The 17,017-nt window shown below is 34.4% G+C and overlaps 1 protein-coding gene across 3 annotated transcripts in view; it reads left to right on the forward strand.

Moving 5' to 3' along the window:
• Positions 1–16,724, forward strand: part of LOC135203574 (beta-1-syntrophin-like) — a 204,206-nt gene extending 187,482 nt beyond the window's left edge. For all 3 annotated transcript variants that reach the window (XM_064233326.1, XM_064233325.1, XM_064233327.1), the window contains exon 9: positions 6,028–16,724. In XM_064233326.1, coding sequence (XP_064089396.1) covers positions 6,028–6,120 — 93 coding nt within the window. In that variant the 3' untranslated portion in view covers positions 6,121–16,724. The remainder of the gene's footprint in view (positions 1–6,027) is intronic.
• The last annotated feature ends 293 nt before the right edge of the window (positions 16,725–17,017 follow it).

Consider the following 17,017-nt stretch of genomic DNA (forward strand, 5'->3'; position numbering starts at 1 on the left):
TCAAACCCACCTGTGAAAGCAAGAAATGGCTATTCTTCAGGTGCCAAGATTGATGTTGCTGTTCCTCAGGACAAGGCATCTGAAGGAGATAGGGGGAGATCCTCTGTGTAGTCCTCTTCGTGAGGTTCAATCACGGAGAAGATAGATGTGTAGCAAGACTAGGTAAGTTCTCACCAGCTTTCACTACATTTAACTCCGATCAACTTTTGCTCGCATTCACACGAATGAAACGGTTGTAGGAAATGAATGATTTGTTTAACACAGTGAGAAGATCGCAAGTTCAGAGAAGTGGGCAAGAACATTCAGTCCTCCTCTCTTTTTTCCTCTACTTCCTGATTACACCGGAATGAACAAGGTAATAAGAGGAATTTGGAGTCTACTCCTTAGAGTTTGAATCCGAGAGACTTACGTTTTTGGTTCAATCTTAGGATCTTGCGGATCATGTGTCAGTCTGTTCGGGATGGATAGCACCGAGAGGTTTGAACGCATCTCCAGTGTTACTGTTTTGGGAACAACCAGTCCGGCTTGAACTAGTCGTCTTCGGTATCCTTTTATCACCGTAGAAGTCTCCCTTCAGGACAACTTCACCTACGCTCTCTTCATTAGAGAATGAAGGAGGTCTGCTTCCAGTCCTTATTCTTCTCTCTCGAATGAAGAAGAATTAGGCCGGAGTGTGATTTACAAGAACCTACGAATATACCAGTATATATTTCTTTCACAACATGCTTCTGCTATCAGTTGTATCGTCTGAGTAATAGGTGCATATCTGTAAGGTAATTCTTCAGGTATGTGACCGAGATGAATAGTACCTTCTCTTAACCCTTGAACGCCTATTGGATGTATTTTACGTCGGCGAAAATTGTCTGTCGGGTGCTTAATTGACGTAAAATATGTCGACGATATAAATTTTTTTAAAATATTCGCGGAAAAATAGTTATAGGCCTATTTGGTGAAAAATTTTGAATCATGTGCCTTGAGGGATACTGGGAGTTCACGGATCAAGCTGTTGTTTTGTTTACAAGCGTTACCCAGGCGCGCATGCGCCAATTTCTTTCTTCTCGCACTAAAAAGCATCAACGACACATCTCAGAAATTATTTTGTCACATTGTCGTAATTTTTGCACTGTTTTATATTAGCTGTTACATAGAGTTTTGAATATGAAAATGTGCGCAATTTCATGTAGGATACAACAAAAAACAACCCATGGTTGTAGCTGTTATCAGTTTTGAAATATTTTCATATAAATCATGATAAGTGCCAAAATTTCAACCTTTGGTCAACTTTGGCTCAACCGAAATGGTCGAAAAATGCAATTGTAAGCTAAAATTTTAGCTTACTTACATTCTAGTAATATTCAATTATTTACCTTCATTTTGCAACAAATTGGAAGTCTTTAGCACAATATTTCAATTTATGGTGAATTTTTGAAAAAAAAACTTTTTTCCTTACGTCCACGCAGTAACCCTGCCGAAAAAATCAGAAATTATTTCGTTGGATTGTCGTAATGTTTGCACTGTTTTATATTAGCTGTTACATAAAGTTTTATATATGAAAATGTGCGCAATTTTATGTAGAATACAACTAAGAATAGCCCGTGGTTGTAGCTTTTATCAGTTTTGAAATATTTTCATATAAATAACGATAAGTGCCAAAATTTCAACCATCGGTCAAATTTGACTTGACCGAAATGGTCGAAAAACGCAATTGTAAGCTAAAAATCTTACATTATAGTAATATTCGATCAATTACCTTCATTTTGCAACAAATTTGCTCAGACAACCACACTTCAAGAGGTTTCATCAAGGGCTATCCTCTCTTGCTCTGACAGGATTCAAACTCTCAATAGATTACTTAGAGCAAAAGAGTTTTCAAGAAAGGCTGCTTGAGCAATTTCAGATTGTAGACGTAAATCCTCTGCAGCAGTCTACCAAAATAAGTAGGCAATCTTCCACACACGGTGCAAAAAAGGTATCTCATCTTCTTTGACAGCTGTGATGGAAATTGCAGACATTCTCCTTTTCCCCAGAGATTCCAGAGGCTTATCTGCATCTACGATCAAGGGTTATAGAGCTATGCTCAACTTTGTTTTCAGACATCGAGGATTAGATTTATCGGTAAACCAAGACATCACAATATAAGTAAAAGAGGAAAAGATTCAGTGGCCTGAAATCTAGGTGTGGTGTTAAAGTGGCTTTCAGACCCTCCTTATGAACCATTAGAAAAGGTCTCATTCAGAAACCTCACAAAGAAGACTCTCTTTTTAATAGCCTTAGCTACAGCAAAAAAAGTAAATGAACTCGGTGGCGGCTCATGGCTATCATTCATAGGGGTGCTGTTTATTAGATAATTTCTTTTTTAATTCCTTAATATTAACTGCATAAACACACTCTCTCTCTCCCCCCCCCCCCCCCCCCTGCTGACGAAGGCGGCAAAACCGCTTCCAAAAGCTACTACAGTGGCCCCCCCGTATTCGCGGGGGATGCGTACCAGGCCCCCAGCAAATAGTTAAACCTGTGAATAGTTGGAACCCCTATAGAAATGCTTAAAACCTATTTTGTTAGTTAAAACTCATGAAAAACCTGCCAAAAATTTTTATACCTGGTTTTTTTAATAGTTTTATCACAAAAAGTGCATTTTATGATGAAATTGATTAAAAAAAAAATCGTTGATATTTCTCAAAGAAAAATACCGCGAATAGGCAAATTTCCCGCGAATAATGGGGGGAATTGTTCCAGAGAGAAATCCACGACTGTGTGAGTCCACGAATCCAGAGAACGCGAATATGGAGGGTCGACTGTATTTTGAATTTTACTCATTGACATTAATGTGGTTATAATTTTTTCCCATTTACTACAATTTGCCACTGAGATGATCATTATCACTAATACTACATGTTGATTAAGCTTTGGCGAATTTCAAAACAATTTCAAAACACACCTTCTCCCTCCAACAGCTTGACTAACATTGCTCGAGAGGGCAGTGGTCTCCCCTTCTCTTTGTGCGCAGGCTGGCTGCCACATTATCACCATGCTAGCAAAATTAGAACTGCTGAGCGCCGCAGTTCCACATATTGTTTCAATTCATTTGCTTTTTTTTTTATTTACAAAAACAAAAGAATGGTAATAATTTTTTAACGACTTGATAATCTATACTTATTTTCTCATATTCATGTCTATATTCATAATTTTGTGCATATATATGAAATCTATAGGGGGTGCTGCAGTTCCACAGTACCTACTGACGAGCCACCACTGAGTGAACTTCAGGCTATGGATAGAAGAGTTAGGTTCTCTTGAGGAGACACGATCTGTTCAGTATCTGAATTTTCTTGCCAAAAACAAGAATCCCAGTAGGCCCTGGCCATGTTCTTTTGCAATTAAGAGCTGTCAGAATTATTTGGGCCTGAAGAAGAGAGAGACCTCTGCCCGATGAGAGCCCTGAAGTACTACTTGAAAAGGATAAAGAAGACTAGAGGCTCTTCTAGTAATTTATGGACGTCAGTAAAGGATCACTTACGTCCTCTTTCTAGGAATGCCCTGTCATTCTTCTTAAGGGAAGTGATTAGGGAATCAACTCAAATAGGTGAAGAATGTTTACCTATTCTCAAAGTAAAAGCGCAATCAGAGCGATTTTCACTTCTGATATTTAAATTCCCTGACAGAGATCTTTCAAACAACTTTCTGGAGATGCAAGTCAGTGTTTGCATTTACATTAGGCCCCTTATCAGTGGCTGGCATGGTGTTGGGGAAGGGAACATAGGAAGCATTCTTTCCTACCTTTTCACCTTGATTTAAGTATGTGTGCTCTTGGGAGTCTGGGGGTACTTGGTACCAAGATACCCTCCAGTTGTTTTGGTGAAGGGTTGGAATTTAGTCTTATGGTATAGGTAACGTTGTTGTTCTGGTCTTTGTTGGTACTACGACCTGGGCAGGGTCATTATGTGCTTAATCTTTGCAAGCAATTAAACCATAGGCTTCGCTTCAAAGCTCCCACTAAGGTTGTTGGCTACCTGGTTCAAACTACCCAGCCTCTACCACATAAGATAAGTGCCAGCCAGAGGCAGTATTTTCTTGCAGCAGCTCTCTTGCAAGGTAAGGAAACAACAAGCATTTCAGAAATGTGAGCCCCTTTTCTATTCACTAAATCATTATCACGTAATAGTTTGGGATAGAGTAGTCCTTGTATCTCACTTCCTGTCAATATTGAATCAGCTATGTAATTACTTGGTAAGTTACTTATGTACAAATGACATTTTTATGAAATAAAATAAAATTTTACATATACATACTTACCAAGTAATTACAGAATGGGAGCCCACCCTCCTCCCTGCACATGGATGATTAGTAGTCATAAACAAATTGAAGTACCTTGCTCAGTTGTTCCTCTTCTTCCCGAAAGTGGGCCAGACTAGTTACCTACAGCCAAAACAAAGAAGAATCGCTACAGCGAATTCCGAATTTTAGTTGCGGGTGCTAGAAACTGTTAGCTATGCAATTACTTGGTAAGTATATGTAAAATTGTATTTTATCATAAAAATGTCATTTTTTAGATAAGACAGGCTTATTTCTTAAGGAATGAGAATGTGACCCTTGTAAGACAGATAAAGAAATAAATTACATTGATAAAAGCTTTGATGCATTAGCATACCCAGAATGGCTCAGAAAAAGGGCACCCAACAAAGCTAGGAGTATTTCATTTTACAGAGGAAATGTAGAGAGCACATGGAATAAACAAAACAAGAAAAAAATTGTCCTCCTTTTATGCTTATAATGAAAAAAATTACTTCAAAGTGAAAGAAAGCATATATAAATTTGTGTATACCTTTGATAACACCTTCAAAAAACAAAGTATGTAAAAATAAATTGGAAGAAGACAATAATGCAGATGATGTAGAGGAGTATACATAATTAATTGCAGCAATTATGGAGACAAATATGTGGGGGGAAACAGGTAGGGGAATAGACTAGAATCCAAGAACACAGAAGGGCAGTACAGCTTAACTCGCAGGCGAGTGCTATAGCTAAGCATTGTTGGGAAAAAGAGCATAGGATGAATTTTAAAAACAGTAGGCTTATATACAAGAGCAATAACATCAGTCATAGGAGGGTAGTGGAAGGAGCACACATCAGAGAGAGATTAAAGTGATAGAAGGAAACAAAGGTTTCACCTCAGAAGATTCCATAATCTTAGCTTTAATATTAAAAGAAGCTAAGACTGACCCTTCTGAGTTGGAGATTAGGTTTTCAGCCCAATGGTGACCACTCACCACAAGGGTTAATCCACTGATCATCAGCTGAGGATATCATAACAACAAGAGAAAGGGCCACAGATAGGGCCTGAAAGTACTCGAGTGTTAAGTAAATTACAATGTAAATACTTACAAGTAAACAAGTTATACTCAGTAATCTTGTGGGTTTCTTTTTTATCTTCAGAAGAAAACTGAAAGAAGTGTTTGTTTGGTTCAATGAAAATAATAATAATAGTAATTATTATTAATACTGTAATAATAATGTTAAAAACATGGAATTTGTATGTTTGGTGTTACAAATGAAATTAATTCTCTCCAGTCTTCTCTGTCCTATGCCCTTTTCTCCTTGAACTCTTATCAGGTTTAGATCTGTTAGTGTACTGTTTATCTGACCAATGGCTCCTCATTGCTTCTCATTACATGTCCAAACCACCTCAGCATTTGAGATCTAATCTCCATACTTTGGCCATGAATCTTAACATTGTATGGTCTCACCTTCTCAAAATCTCCTACTCTTTCCTTGTCAGTTCCAGTGTTTTCTGTTGCATGAAGTAGTATGTGCCCATTTCAAGTCATTTTTCTCTATACTAATTTGGCTTTTTTTTAAATTACCAGCACTCTAGCTATCTCTCCATTTCATCAATTTCTTCCAATTCTCATCTTTCAAATAACATCCCTTCAGCAGAGAAATTTGTCAATTGGTTTACAAATTATTGACAATAGATTTTATAGTAATACTTTTGTATTTCAGTTCATGACACACAATATTTCTTTACAGGAGCTTGATTTGAAGACCAATCCAAAACCCTTTGTCTTCATCTTGCATACATTTTTATCAGCAAAAGTACATCAGCAATCTCTAACCTCCTGACGCAAGCCAGAACCCCCGATCCGATCGAAGTCTTTAGGATCGGGTGACCAAAAGAAAGCTGGTAACATGGAACTTTTTGCAAAACCACGAATGTTTAATCAAATTGATATAGCTAATGCAAAGGCCAATTTACGCACACAAGGGAAGCCGTCCGCACAGGTAGATGCAAATGTAGAAAATCACAAGACTGATGCATGAGATTTCCATCCGACGTTGTGAATATGATTCTGTGAAAGGGGCAACTTTGACTTTGCTTCCAGTTGTGAAAGTTCATGATGGTTTTCAAAAATGAAAATCTTAGAGTATAGTATTACTTAGTTGTGAATAATACAAATAGACAAAGCCAAACAATTGAAAATAACTGGCTATTTTAAGAGGCAGCTTATACTTTTTTCTACTTTAATCTTGCTGAACAGTATTCTTCACAAGATCATGAATACTAGCAATGTCTTGAATACCTAACATTTAATCAGGTATAGTATATTAAAATACATTAAATGAATATGCTACATGTATTAGATTAATCCCCTGTTGATAAAACAAGGGGATGATTTTTTTCTACTTGGCAACAGCTTCTTACCTTTAAGACTCATCATATAAACACATCAACTTTTTCTTGTCATGCTTCCCTATCCAGAACCTACCATGAGTTGCAGGTCGCATTTTTATTTGACTTGCTTCCTTTCAGGAGAAGTTAGTTACATAAGTTCCTAAACCATACCATTGTTAGTTTATTGACATTTAGAGGAAAGTTGCTGCAGCTTGGTTTGTTCATTCATAATAATGCCAATCCTGGAATTTTATCCAGGTTATCTTAGCCATCCTTGAAATAACTAAGCCTAACAATATGATAACAGAACATAAAACATTAAAGGACATGAAAAACAGTTCCATTTTATAGCAATATTGTCCTTTTGTGTGCTATTAGTTTTCCCATGTGAGTTGAGAAGTCCTTGTAGATTTTTAGATTAAAATGATAGTACTTCTTTGTGATAAGTCATGGAAAACCAGTAAAATACACTTACTAGAAAATGAGAGGAAGAAAAAATGTCGCTGCCTACCTTGATAGGGTTATGGTTTGCTCATGCCAAACCGAATTGTAAGGTTTTGGATATTAGCAGATTGTGACAGGATAATCATTTAAAGAATTTATTAAAAGTAGTCATAACCTTTCCTTTCACTCTATGCTAAATAAGAAAATCTTAACCCCCACCCCTTTAGCATAACCTTTTGGTTCAGCCTAACTGTGCCGTCATCATAGTTACTGTATATACCGAGTTGGTTAAGGTATGAGTTGGCCTGATAATCCCATTAGGTTACTAATGTCTTATTGCACAATCAAAAGAAATGTGATTCCTAGGGAATTGTAGGGTAGGATGTTATTAGATTCTTATAAATTTATATAAAATTGTATATCATTTCAATCCATATTTTATCTGTGGAAAAAAACAAGCTTCAAAATAGTAACAAGATACAAACCATAGGTAAAAGAATTGAGGTGCAGAAAGAGTTGGAGCTACTTCAGTGGTCTGCTGAAAATAATAAATAATAATACCTGTACTGTCATAATAGTTTATAACTGTAGGTCATTTGAAAAGTTGGATAGTTACCTTGTTGAACCTAGATTAATTCAACACATATTAGGAGTTAAATTCCCTCCTTTTTTTTTTTTTTTTTTTTGAATACTTTAACAGGGCCAGTAACAAGTAGTTTTATACTATTTACATTTAATTTGTTTTATAGTAACAAACTTTAAGTGCTACACATCAGATTAAGAAGCAGAAACAATTGTAATTCAAAAGTGCTTAAGAAACTCATTTTATTCTGTGCATCAAAATTTTCTTAATGACAAATGATATTACAGGTAACTCATGACATTCAAGGTTCCAGGGAACCCCATCAGTATGTAGTTTATTTTCATAAATGCTTACATCCCCTTGTATGAAGATTTGTGTAATCATTTTTGTGCAGTTTACTTTATTTTTCTCTGGTTCTCAATTAAAGTTTGCACATTGGCCTTTTCTTAACTAAATTTGCTTCCATCTAGTTTTATATACTATTGTCTCCTATATTACATCATGCATGATTATTTTTACTAAGTGGATGATATAGGACAGAACATTTTAATGAATGTTCATCTGAAGTATTTGTAAGAGTCTGTTGGTCATGCACTTTGAGAAGAACAATTAGGAAGTGCTTTTTATGTTTTATGAAATTTATTTTTACCATTAGAAGAATAATGACGAGTAAATACGTACTAAATGAAAGAATGAAGATCAGGTCATTAAAGCTGTTTTGATTGGATATAAAGTAAATTATGTGATCAGTCATTGTCTGAGAGAGTGCATAATTTGAAAACAGCATAAATAAATGCAATAATAAATGTTATCAGATTTTACAGGCTCGGTAAGTTTCAACCCTAGTGGTTGTGAATCATAATTTTATTAATTTCAAGGAGCTGCACTTAAGAACTGACAGGTTTTACATGAGAATTTGACAAATGGTACTCTTTGTACTCAGAGCAAGTGGCATTATGTTTAAGATTTTTTGTATCTTATAATAAAAAGAACTAAAGAAGGTGCAGAAGCTTTTTTTTTTTTGTAAAAAGAACTAAAGAAGGAGGTGCAGAAGCTTGTTTAGAAATAAATAAAATTTCATCATCATTTTTATAGACCCAATGAGATATTCCCATCAAAATTTTATGTTAATGATAATAGCTATTTTTTTGTAGCAAAAGCACTAGTACAGAAAATATAGCTATTAATCAAAGTAATTTTTTTTTACCAAAACTCAGAGTGCTGAACAGTTGTGCATAGTGAAATACGGTATGGTATCTTCAGCGTAGTGGTTGTGTCTGTTGAAAGCCGTAGTGATTTCATTTTTTCTTCCAAAATGGACATTACATTACCCTTCCCACAACTGTATAGTAGAAGAGCAAGAATGCTTAAAAAGTTACAATTTTGTTTTTTATACCATAATCAGTGAAATGAAAGCCTATCAGGGATTATATTGTTGTCCAGTTTAAATTTTTATGGCATCCTTCTAATTCAACCATAATTTTGTGCTGGTATGTTGTGTAAGAGAATCCCTTAATTATTCAGCCAAGCATTAGTTGAAGAAATCTTAATCACATCCTATTTATTATGATAAATAATTTATATGTATCTATAGAACTACTTTAGGAGTCTTGGAAATTTGGTGTTGATTTTCATTGTAATTTGTGCTGTACAAGAAGGTGGTAAACTGTATGGTGCATTAGTGAATAATGGAGTATACAGGAGGCAGCAGCAGCATTTTCTGGCACATCTATTCTCCATGAGCTGCCTACATTTATTATATTGTTCATTAATAATTGCCTTATTTACGTACGTGTAGTTGATGCGTTTTATAAGATAAGATTGTGCTTTTTTTTTTTTTTAAGGAAACCACTACTCTTTTGAAAAACCCCTATACCAATTTATTCTTTGAATGCCATTCCCATGCAGTCCCTTATTTTAATATACATACTTGAAGACCATAATCTTGAAATTATCAATGACATATCATGGTAATTCCTTTGCCTTATGTAGCCTTCTTATCATTTCATACTTTTTAAACTCCTGTCCATCAGCATTTACTGAACAAGGGTGAATGCTGCGTTTGTATATACTATACACATTTTCTTCTATATCACAGAATTATTATATACTACTGTAAACATATTGCTTAGAATGCCATAGTGAATAATGTACTTGGCATATTGATATTTATGAAGCATTAATTTTATTTTACTGATGGGCCTACTCTTTGCTGTAGTCTGTATCCATATATTGATTTTAAAATATAAAGTTTCTACTTACTTTTCATATGCTATCCTGTAATAGTTTCTGTATTCAAAAGTATTCACTTCTCTTACTAAGTCTATTTATTACATAGCACTTTGATCAGTATTCTCTTTACATGCAAGATAGGCAACAGTTGATATATTCAGAGATCCGTCAGTTGACAATGAACCATCCTATTGGTTGCTATAGTTTTTAAGGCAAAATTTACTGCCTAAGTATTTTGCAGTATTTGAAACTTCAAAGGGTTTCGAAACTCATTCTGTTATGTTGTTAATGTGGAATACCTACCTAGGTTGAATGGCTTGTGATGCAAGTTAGGCAGTATGTGAAGGTAGGGACAAGAGAATTTTGTGTTATTCCTCTACATTGTGTATCCAGGAATCATATAAATTGCCAACTTGAATTAAGGATTTTCCGTTTTCATGAATACTAGTACGTCCACTCAGTTTTTGAAGCAGTAACCATTAAAAAACTTTGTTTAAAATGGTCACATCACTGTATCATTACTCCCAGGTGTTTTAAGTAATATTCAGCAATTGTAGTTGTCAGAGCAGCAAAAATTTCTAGTAACTTTGCTTGCTGCCTACCTCCCCCATGAATAACTATAAAAATGGCATTCCTGGAGATGTTTTGTTGATCAGGAAGTTAAGGCAGATCATTCAATTCAGCCTTCTTTAGGTAGAGGAATTTTATCATTATATTAAAGCTAAATCCGAGGAGACTAAAGAGAATGGATTAAAAGGCCAAAAGTTTACATTTACATTATGTCTAAAGATGACAAAACATATTTATGAATTATATTGCCATTTTGATATATATTTAACAATTTAGAATAAACATTTTGTAAACATTGGTGTTAATATCAGGAGTAATATCTTTATGATAGACCCTAGCAATTGGAAGAGGATGAATTTATTTTTCCCCGGAGTTTCATTGTTGCTAACCTTTTTTGTGAGCATAATGATTTGTAGTATAAAACAGTAATCATTGAAAACTTTGTGCATAATGATTTAAAAGTGAAACCAGGTGATGATGTAAAACTAGTCTTACTGAGGAGTCACCCTTAGGAAAGCAGCTTTGTGCTTTCATGCCACAACTAAGATGTTGCATCTTAGGAAGGTTTCATAAAGCTTATCACCTCTGCAACTTGCATTTTTTTTCATTCAGGTGTTCATGGGGAAGATAGATATTTTTGGAAGTGGTCTCTACTGGTCAATTTTTGTTTTATGTTTGCTTTAGTGCTCTTTAGTTTTCAAACTTGTATTGTGGATTGTAAATTTGTTAAACCATACTGGGAGTAGAGGAGAATTTGTTTGGGATGGTGAGTTATTGTGTACCTTGCCTTGTTGCCTAATTGATATTTAAGAAAATTTTATTTTGACATTCATCTGTATTGTGTTCCTAAGTTGAATGCCTGTATAAATAAAATATTTCAATTATGTAAAATTGACATCTTGTCTTTGAAGGGGATGTCATAAGGGACTATTTCCATTAACAGTTCAATAGAAATTCTGGCATTATTAAGTGGGAATACTTGTCTTGGCTCTTTGAACTGTTAGGAGGGATATTCCCAAGGTATCTAGGCAAAATAATATGTATTTCTCTTTTGTATCTGCCTAATACTGTGAAATGTCAATCTGGAAAATCGTACACCACAAAAGTGAACTGCATTGTTGTTTATAGCACCTAAAGCAACATTTAGAAACCAGTATGTATATTTTAAGGTACTTGGTGTGCTGTTACCTCCCAGTAAAGTGTTACGGAATTGCATACTTTGTAGTTTCTTGTAAATATGGCACTGCGTAGTCATCTGATATAAGCTAATATTGCACATTGTGTTTGAGGCACCACTGACATGACCCTTTTTCCATGCACATACTACAACTCATTCTGTTCTATCTGTTTGCCTGGATGCGTGTGGTGTGTATGATGTTAGTATTACATTCGTAGAATGTGTTTCACCATTACTGCAGACATAAATGTTTTTATCTACAGTAATTCAGTGAATGCTAGTGCACTTAATTGTATGCTTTGATGCATATTTTGTGGGATATAGTTAGCATGCAACACAGGTTATTCCAGTGTAGTTGAGAGCACCTATGTGTTGGTTGTGCACTAAGCTTATTTGCTGTGGTGGTGAAAATTTTTGTACATACATCTTTGTCTACTACTGCAGAATTAATGCAAATTATTTCTGGAGTTCTGACAATCTATTTACACGGTAAAGTATATTCAGGTTTTTATCAGAGTATTTATGGATACCTGGCATTGTATTGACAGACTTGTTCTTAGATCAGATTGCATATTCTGTACTAAATTCCTGAAGACTAACAGGGTAAAACGAGAAAAGCCTTCACCTCTTCAGCAAATTGAATGTAGTTGGCACTTTCACTCTTGTTTTAAGATCTTCTCTTTATGGCGACAGCTAATAAGCCATAGTTGTCAAGATCTTTTCATTGTGGCCTCAGCTGCTATCATGTTTTTAAGATCTTTTTCCTTGTAGTAAGAGCTTCAAGCCATAATTTTCAAGAGCTTTTTTTGCTTAACCATTCTAAGATTTATTATTCATGGCAACAGCTGTTGAGCCATGAAATATCAAGTTTATTATTTGACACATTGCATAATATAGCGTAGAAGAAGTCTTCTATACAGACCCTTCCTTACAAACTACGTACTGTACTTCTATATTTTGTGAGTGTAACTTTCTCATCTTAGTACAGTACTTAGTTACATCCTCTGAGAATCTTTTAACATTTTATTATTTTCATTGTCATTAAGATTGAAATGGTAATTGACTAAAATGTTTTTCAGCCCTGGCACTAAATACTTTACAGCTTGGTTTTCATTAAAAGGAATGAATCTTTCAGATCAGCCCAAAGAGAATTGGTAGAACAATTTTCATCAGCAAGATGTGCTTGTATATATAGTGAAGTTTGTTTTGAGTCCTTTTACCAGTAAAGCAAATCAGATATATTGTGAGTTGTGTAGATATTAGGAGGACATTAAATTTTATACTTTGTTTTCTAGTATGAGGTTATTTGCTTTTTTTGCTAATAAAATTTCAAGTCAAGAACATTTAGTCAATCAATCCTGAGGTTTTCAGGATTCATTTGTGAAGTACATATTTAGTCAAAATGGAAAACTGTTGCATTAGTGATTAAAAATATTATTTTAATTTGTGAAGTACATATTAAGTCAAAATGCAAAACTGTTGCATTAGTGATTAAAAATACTATTCATGGGCAACTCTTTGTGTAAACTTAATAATATCTGCATGGATAATTGAAAAAGTCAGTAGTTTCACAGACTGATGTGTCAAGTTATAAACTGGTAGTAATTTTTTCTTTGTCAGTACTTGAATATAGTAAACTGAAATTAGTTTGGCAAAACCATAGCATAGCTGTACTCGTGTTTGTGTATAGCCGTGTACATGTGTTTTTTTAAAAAATAAAAGCTTGCAAGCACTGTTACTTGGGAGAAGGGGTATGCCATGAGACAAATGATATGCAGTGTTCTGAATTTTCTGAAAGCATGAATTTAGTAGACTACAGGTGAAGTGATGAGTTATGCTCATGGCTGAGGGTAAATTGCATTGTGGTGCAAGCATATACATTACTTACTTGAAGACAATACAAATGCCTTAAAAAAATCCTGGGAGACAAGAAACTCAATTTTATATCAACATAATGGAAAAGACATTTTTAATAAAACGTAGGTTATAGTAAATACTGTGCAAATGAGTATTTGATGGCTTGCTATGTCCATTACCTTCTAGTAGGAAAATAAGCATTATCATCAAGTAATAAAAAAAATCTCAACAAGAAAATGTCATCAAGAAATACAGGGAAGGAATTAAAGTCATTCAGAAATTGAAGCCATTTTGCTTTTCATCTGTGAGCATAGTTTTTCACATTAAAAGGAGCACACAATACTGAAGACAATCATGTCTTTTCTTCTGTTTTTATGAAACTTTTGTTGTGGGTAATGTTTTGCAGAGGTTGTGCACAAGATATGTATCAGTTTTGAACGTGTTCTATGGCTTAACTGGGAAATCTACTGCATGTGGAGCATGTTTCTGTTCAGGTTTTATTACATTTTAAGAAACTTGGAGTTTTTCTCCATTGAGGCTAGTTGTTCATCTTGTCAAATGTCTGATTCTTCATGTAGGTTTATCATCAAATTGATGGTAAAATGGTATCTATAATGTCTTGAGAAGAGCTTCCATGAGCATTTTCCTCATGCAATTTTTTGGTTGCAAAATTTGCATGGTCATGAAGGATAATGCAGGACCACGTATGCATAAGATATAGGTAATAGTCCATCTTTGTAGTGGTTCTAATCTAAAGAGTATTATAACAGATTTCCTAAAAGACTTGAAAATTTGTTGAGATGCAGTGCTCTTAAGTGTACTCCTTCAAAGTTGTTCAGTTATTGTGTATTCAGTGTTTATTTCCATTTAATTTAGTAAATAGATTAGGTAACCTAGAAGAAAGGTTTTATATATTGCTCTTGAATTGTACAGTTATGCACTGCAGCATAATTTAGCTTTTAGTTGAACAAAGTGTGGTTAATAATCATCCAAGTTAGAAAAACTGTTATAATACATGTCAGGTTACTAGAGAAAAATTTTTGTCAGTCATTTTTACTGTGGAGAAATACTGTAGCTTGCCTGCCATTAGAGATTCTGTAAGCCTGTTTTATATAACACTTTTTAACTTTTATTTACTTACAATGGAATAGAATAGTTTTAACTTTAAAAGAGCCAATGGCTTTTAAAATCTATGATGTATCATAAAAATCTTAATCCCATTAACTATTTTGTTTACCTGTAATGTTAAGATAAAAGATTAACCTCATTCTCAAATTAATGTTTATCAGTTTCAAATTCTTAACTTGGTCTTTCCTTGAGTCTGTTAAAAACATCTGATACATCAATATTGGATCATACACTGGAGAACAAGGCAGCTATGTTTGTTTTGATTATTTACCAAGAAGAGGCAGCTTATTGTTTGTGTTCATTGGAATCTTCTCATTCAATTGTCATGAAATACAGTTTTATATGATTAATTCATGATTATTGGAAGCAGTCACTAAGAGCATTGATTTGTTTACGAAAAATGCAGTGTTAGAGGCTGATAAGTCACACAAGTTTGTATATGGTGTAGCTGTACCATACTTGTTATGACCGGAAGGCATTGTTTGAAGTCACATGAAGGACTGTTGTTAAGATTTGTGAAATATATTTAATTTTTATGTGCTCTTGTGAATAGTAAAGGGAGCATTTGATAAGGCCCTAGGAACTGGAGGCACATCTATGTTATATAGATTTAAAGACAGGTACCTATTCTTGCCATCACATGCTTAACCTTATTGCATCTTGAAATACCTTATGCTATTACTCCCCAACCTTGCCTTCTTATGTTAATGTATTTATCTTATGAATAGTCATGGACCTAGTTGTGCCTTCATTTTTCAAGAGACTTAGCAAACGTTGGTGGCTGGACATTGGCTTTGTGATATAAGTGAAAATCTTTGTATACAAAGTGTTATTCCTGCCTTTTCACCATCATGCCTAAAGGTGATGAAGTATAATGGTTTTATTTATCAGTACTGTACTGTTATGTGTATTTTTCCATGTTTTCTACTCTCACTGTTGTTCTCTTCAGTGTTTGCCATGTTGTTGCTACCACATTTGAAGATTTTATTTTATTTTTAAAAATTGTTTAAGTTTTTCCTTGCATTTGTCTATGTAATAGTCAATTTTAGCTTGTTAAGCAGGCCTTCCCTTTGGCCTTCTCTTTTGACCTTTCAGATCTGTATCCATTTCTGATTGCTTTTTTTATGACCCTGTTTTCATATTCTGTATTGTCTTCTGGCCATTTCAGTCTTAACCTCCTTATGTTTCCACCTCTTATAGTAGGGCTGAAGGAGTCCAGATATTGTGTCCTAGAATCTGCACAGGTCATTTCAGCTTTTAGGGCATTACAGACAATGTGCTCACAACGAAAATGTCCAACAGCCACTTTTCAACATTGCGGTTGTAGTATTCCTAATTCTAGGCTCTTGTTTTTGAGTTTAATAAAGGTCGTTCAACAAAGTATCATAAATAAATACATTTAAGAATATTTAGACACCACATTGTTTAGAAGTGTTTAAAAACTTAATTTTTCTTGTAGTTATTCAAGTAGCATAACAGGAAGTGAAAGTCTATTAATATTTTGGGTAAAATATTTTATCATTACATAATGGCAAAAGCATAATACACAAGGTTGTATTAGTTGCAGAGAATGATGGCATGGTTGGAAAATGTATTCCAAGAAAATACAGACTTGCCAATGTGAAAACAATTACATGAAGTGTTTTACACATTGTAAATTATCAAGAAAAAGCAATCATTTGGACACTGATAATCTTGATTGTTAGTTTGGTTGTTGGTGGTGATGCAGGCAGTGCTTCAAGAAATCCTCCTAGTTAACTGTGGATGTTTTGATGTTAGATGTGTAATTGGTTTTATATTTTCCCTCAGATTTTCCTCAAATTTGCATGCCTAAGACTATTCTGTTAAAATAAATTAAAACTGATAAGTAACATGCACTAATAATACTTCAATACTGGGTTATTAAGGATGTTAAATCCAAACTGATGTTGCTTTAAGATGCACGTTCTTTGTGCAACTTATATCAATCAGTGACCTGTATAGGACATCAATGTCTGGACAAGGTATGAAAACTGAGTTCAGTGAGCATTTGAAATAAAGGATACTATTTTCTCTTACAATAATGTTTTATTATTCCTTTCAGTTTAGGAATTTAACTGTTAGCAAAAACAATCTTAGGTAATTTGTATTTTTCTAGGTATACAGACCAGATCTTGTTTAAGGATTTTCCTAAGTGCAAGCTGGTAAACAGTTGTTGAATCTTGGTAACAAAGTGGCTAATTGGAGGGAGGTGTATTCTTTGGCACAAGAAGACACCTACGTTGAGTAAACTACCTTGTTATCAAGAATCCTGATCAACTGGCATATAAAAATAGAAATCCTTCACATCTATCCCCCACATGGGAGTAGTGCCATC

The sequence above is a fragment of the Macrobrachium nipponense genome, chromosome 36 (genome assembly GCF_015104395.2).
Source record: "Macrobrachium nipponense isolate FS-2020 chromosome 36, ASM1510439v2, whole genome shotgun sequence".
NCBI lineage: Eukaryota > Metazoa > Arthropoda > Malacostraca > Decapoda > Palaemonidae > Macrobrachium > Macrobrachium nipponense.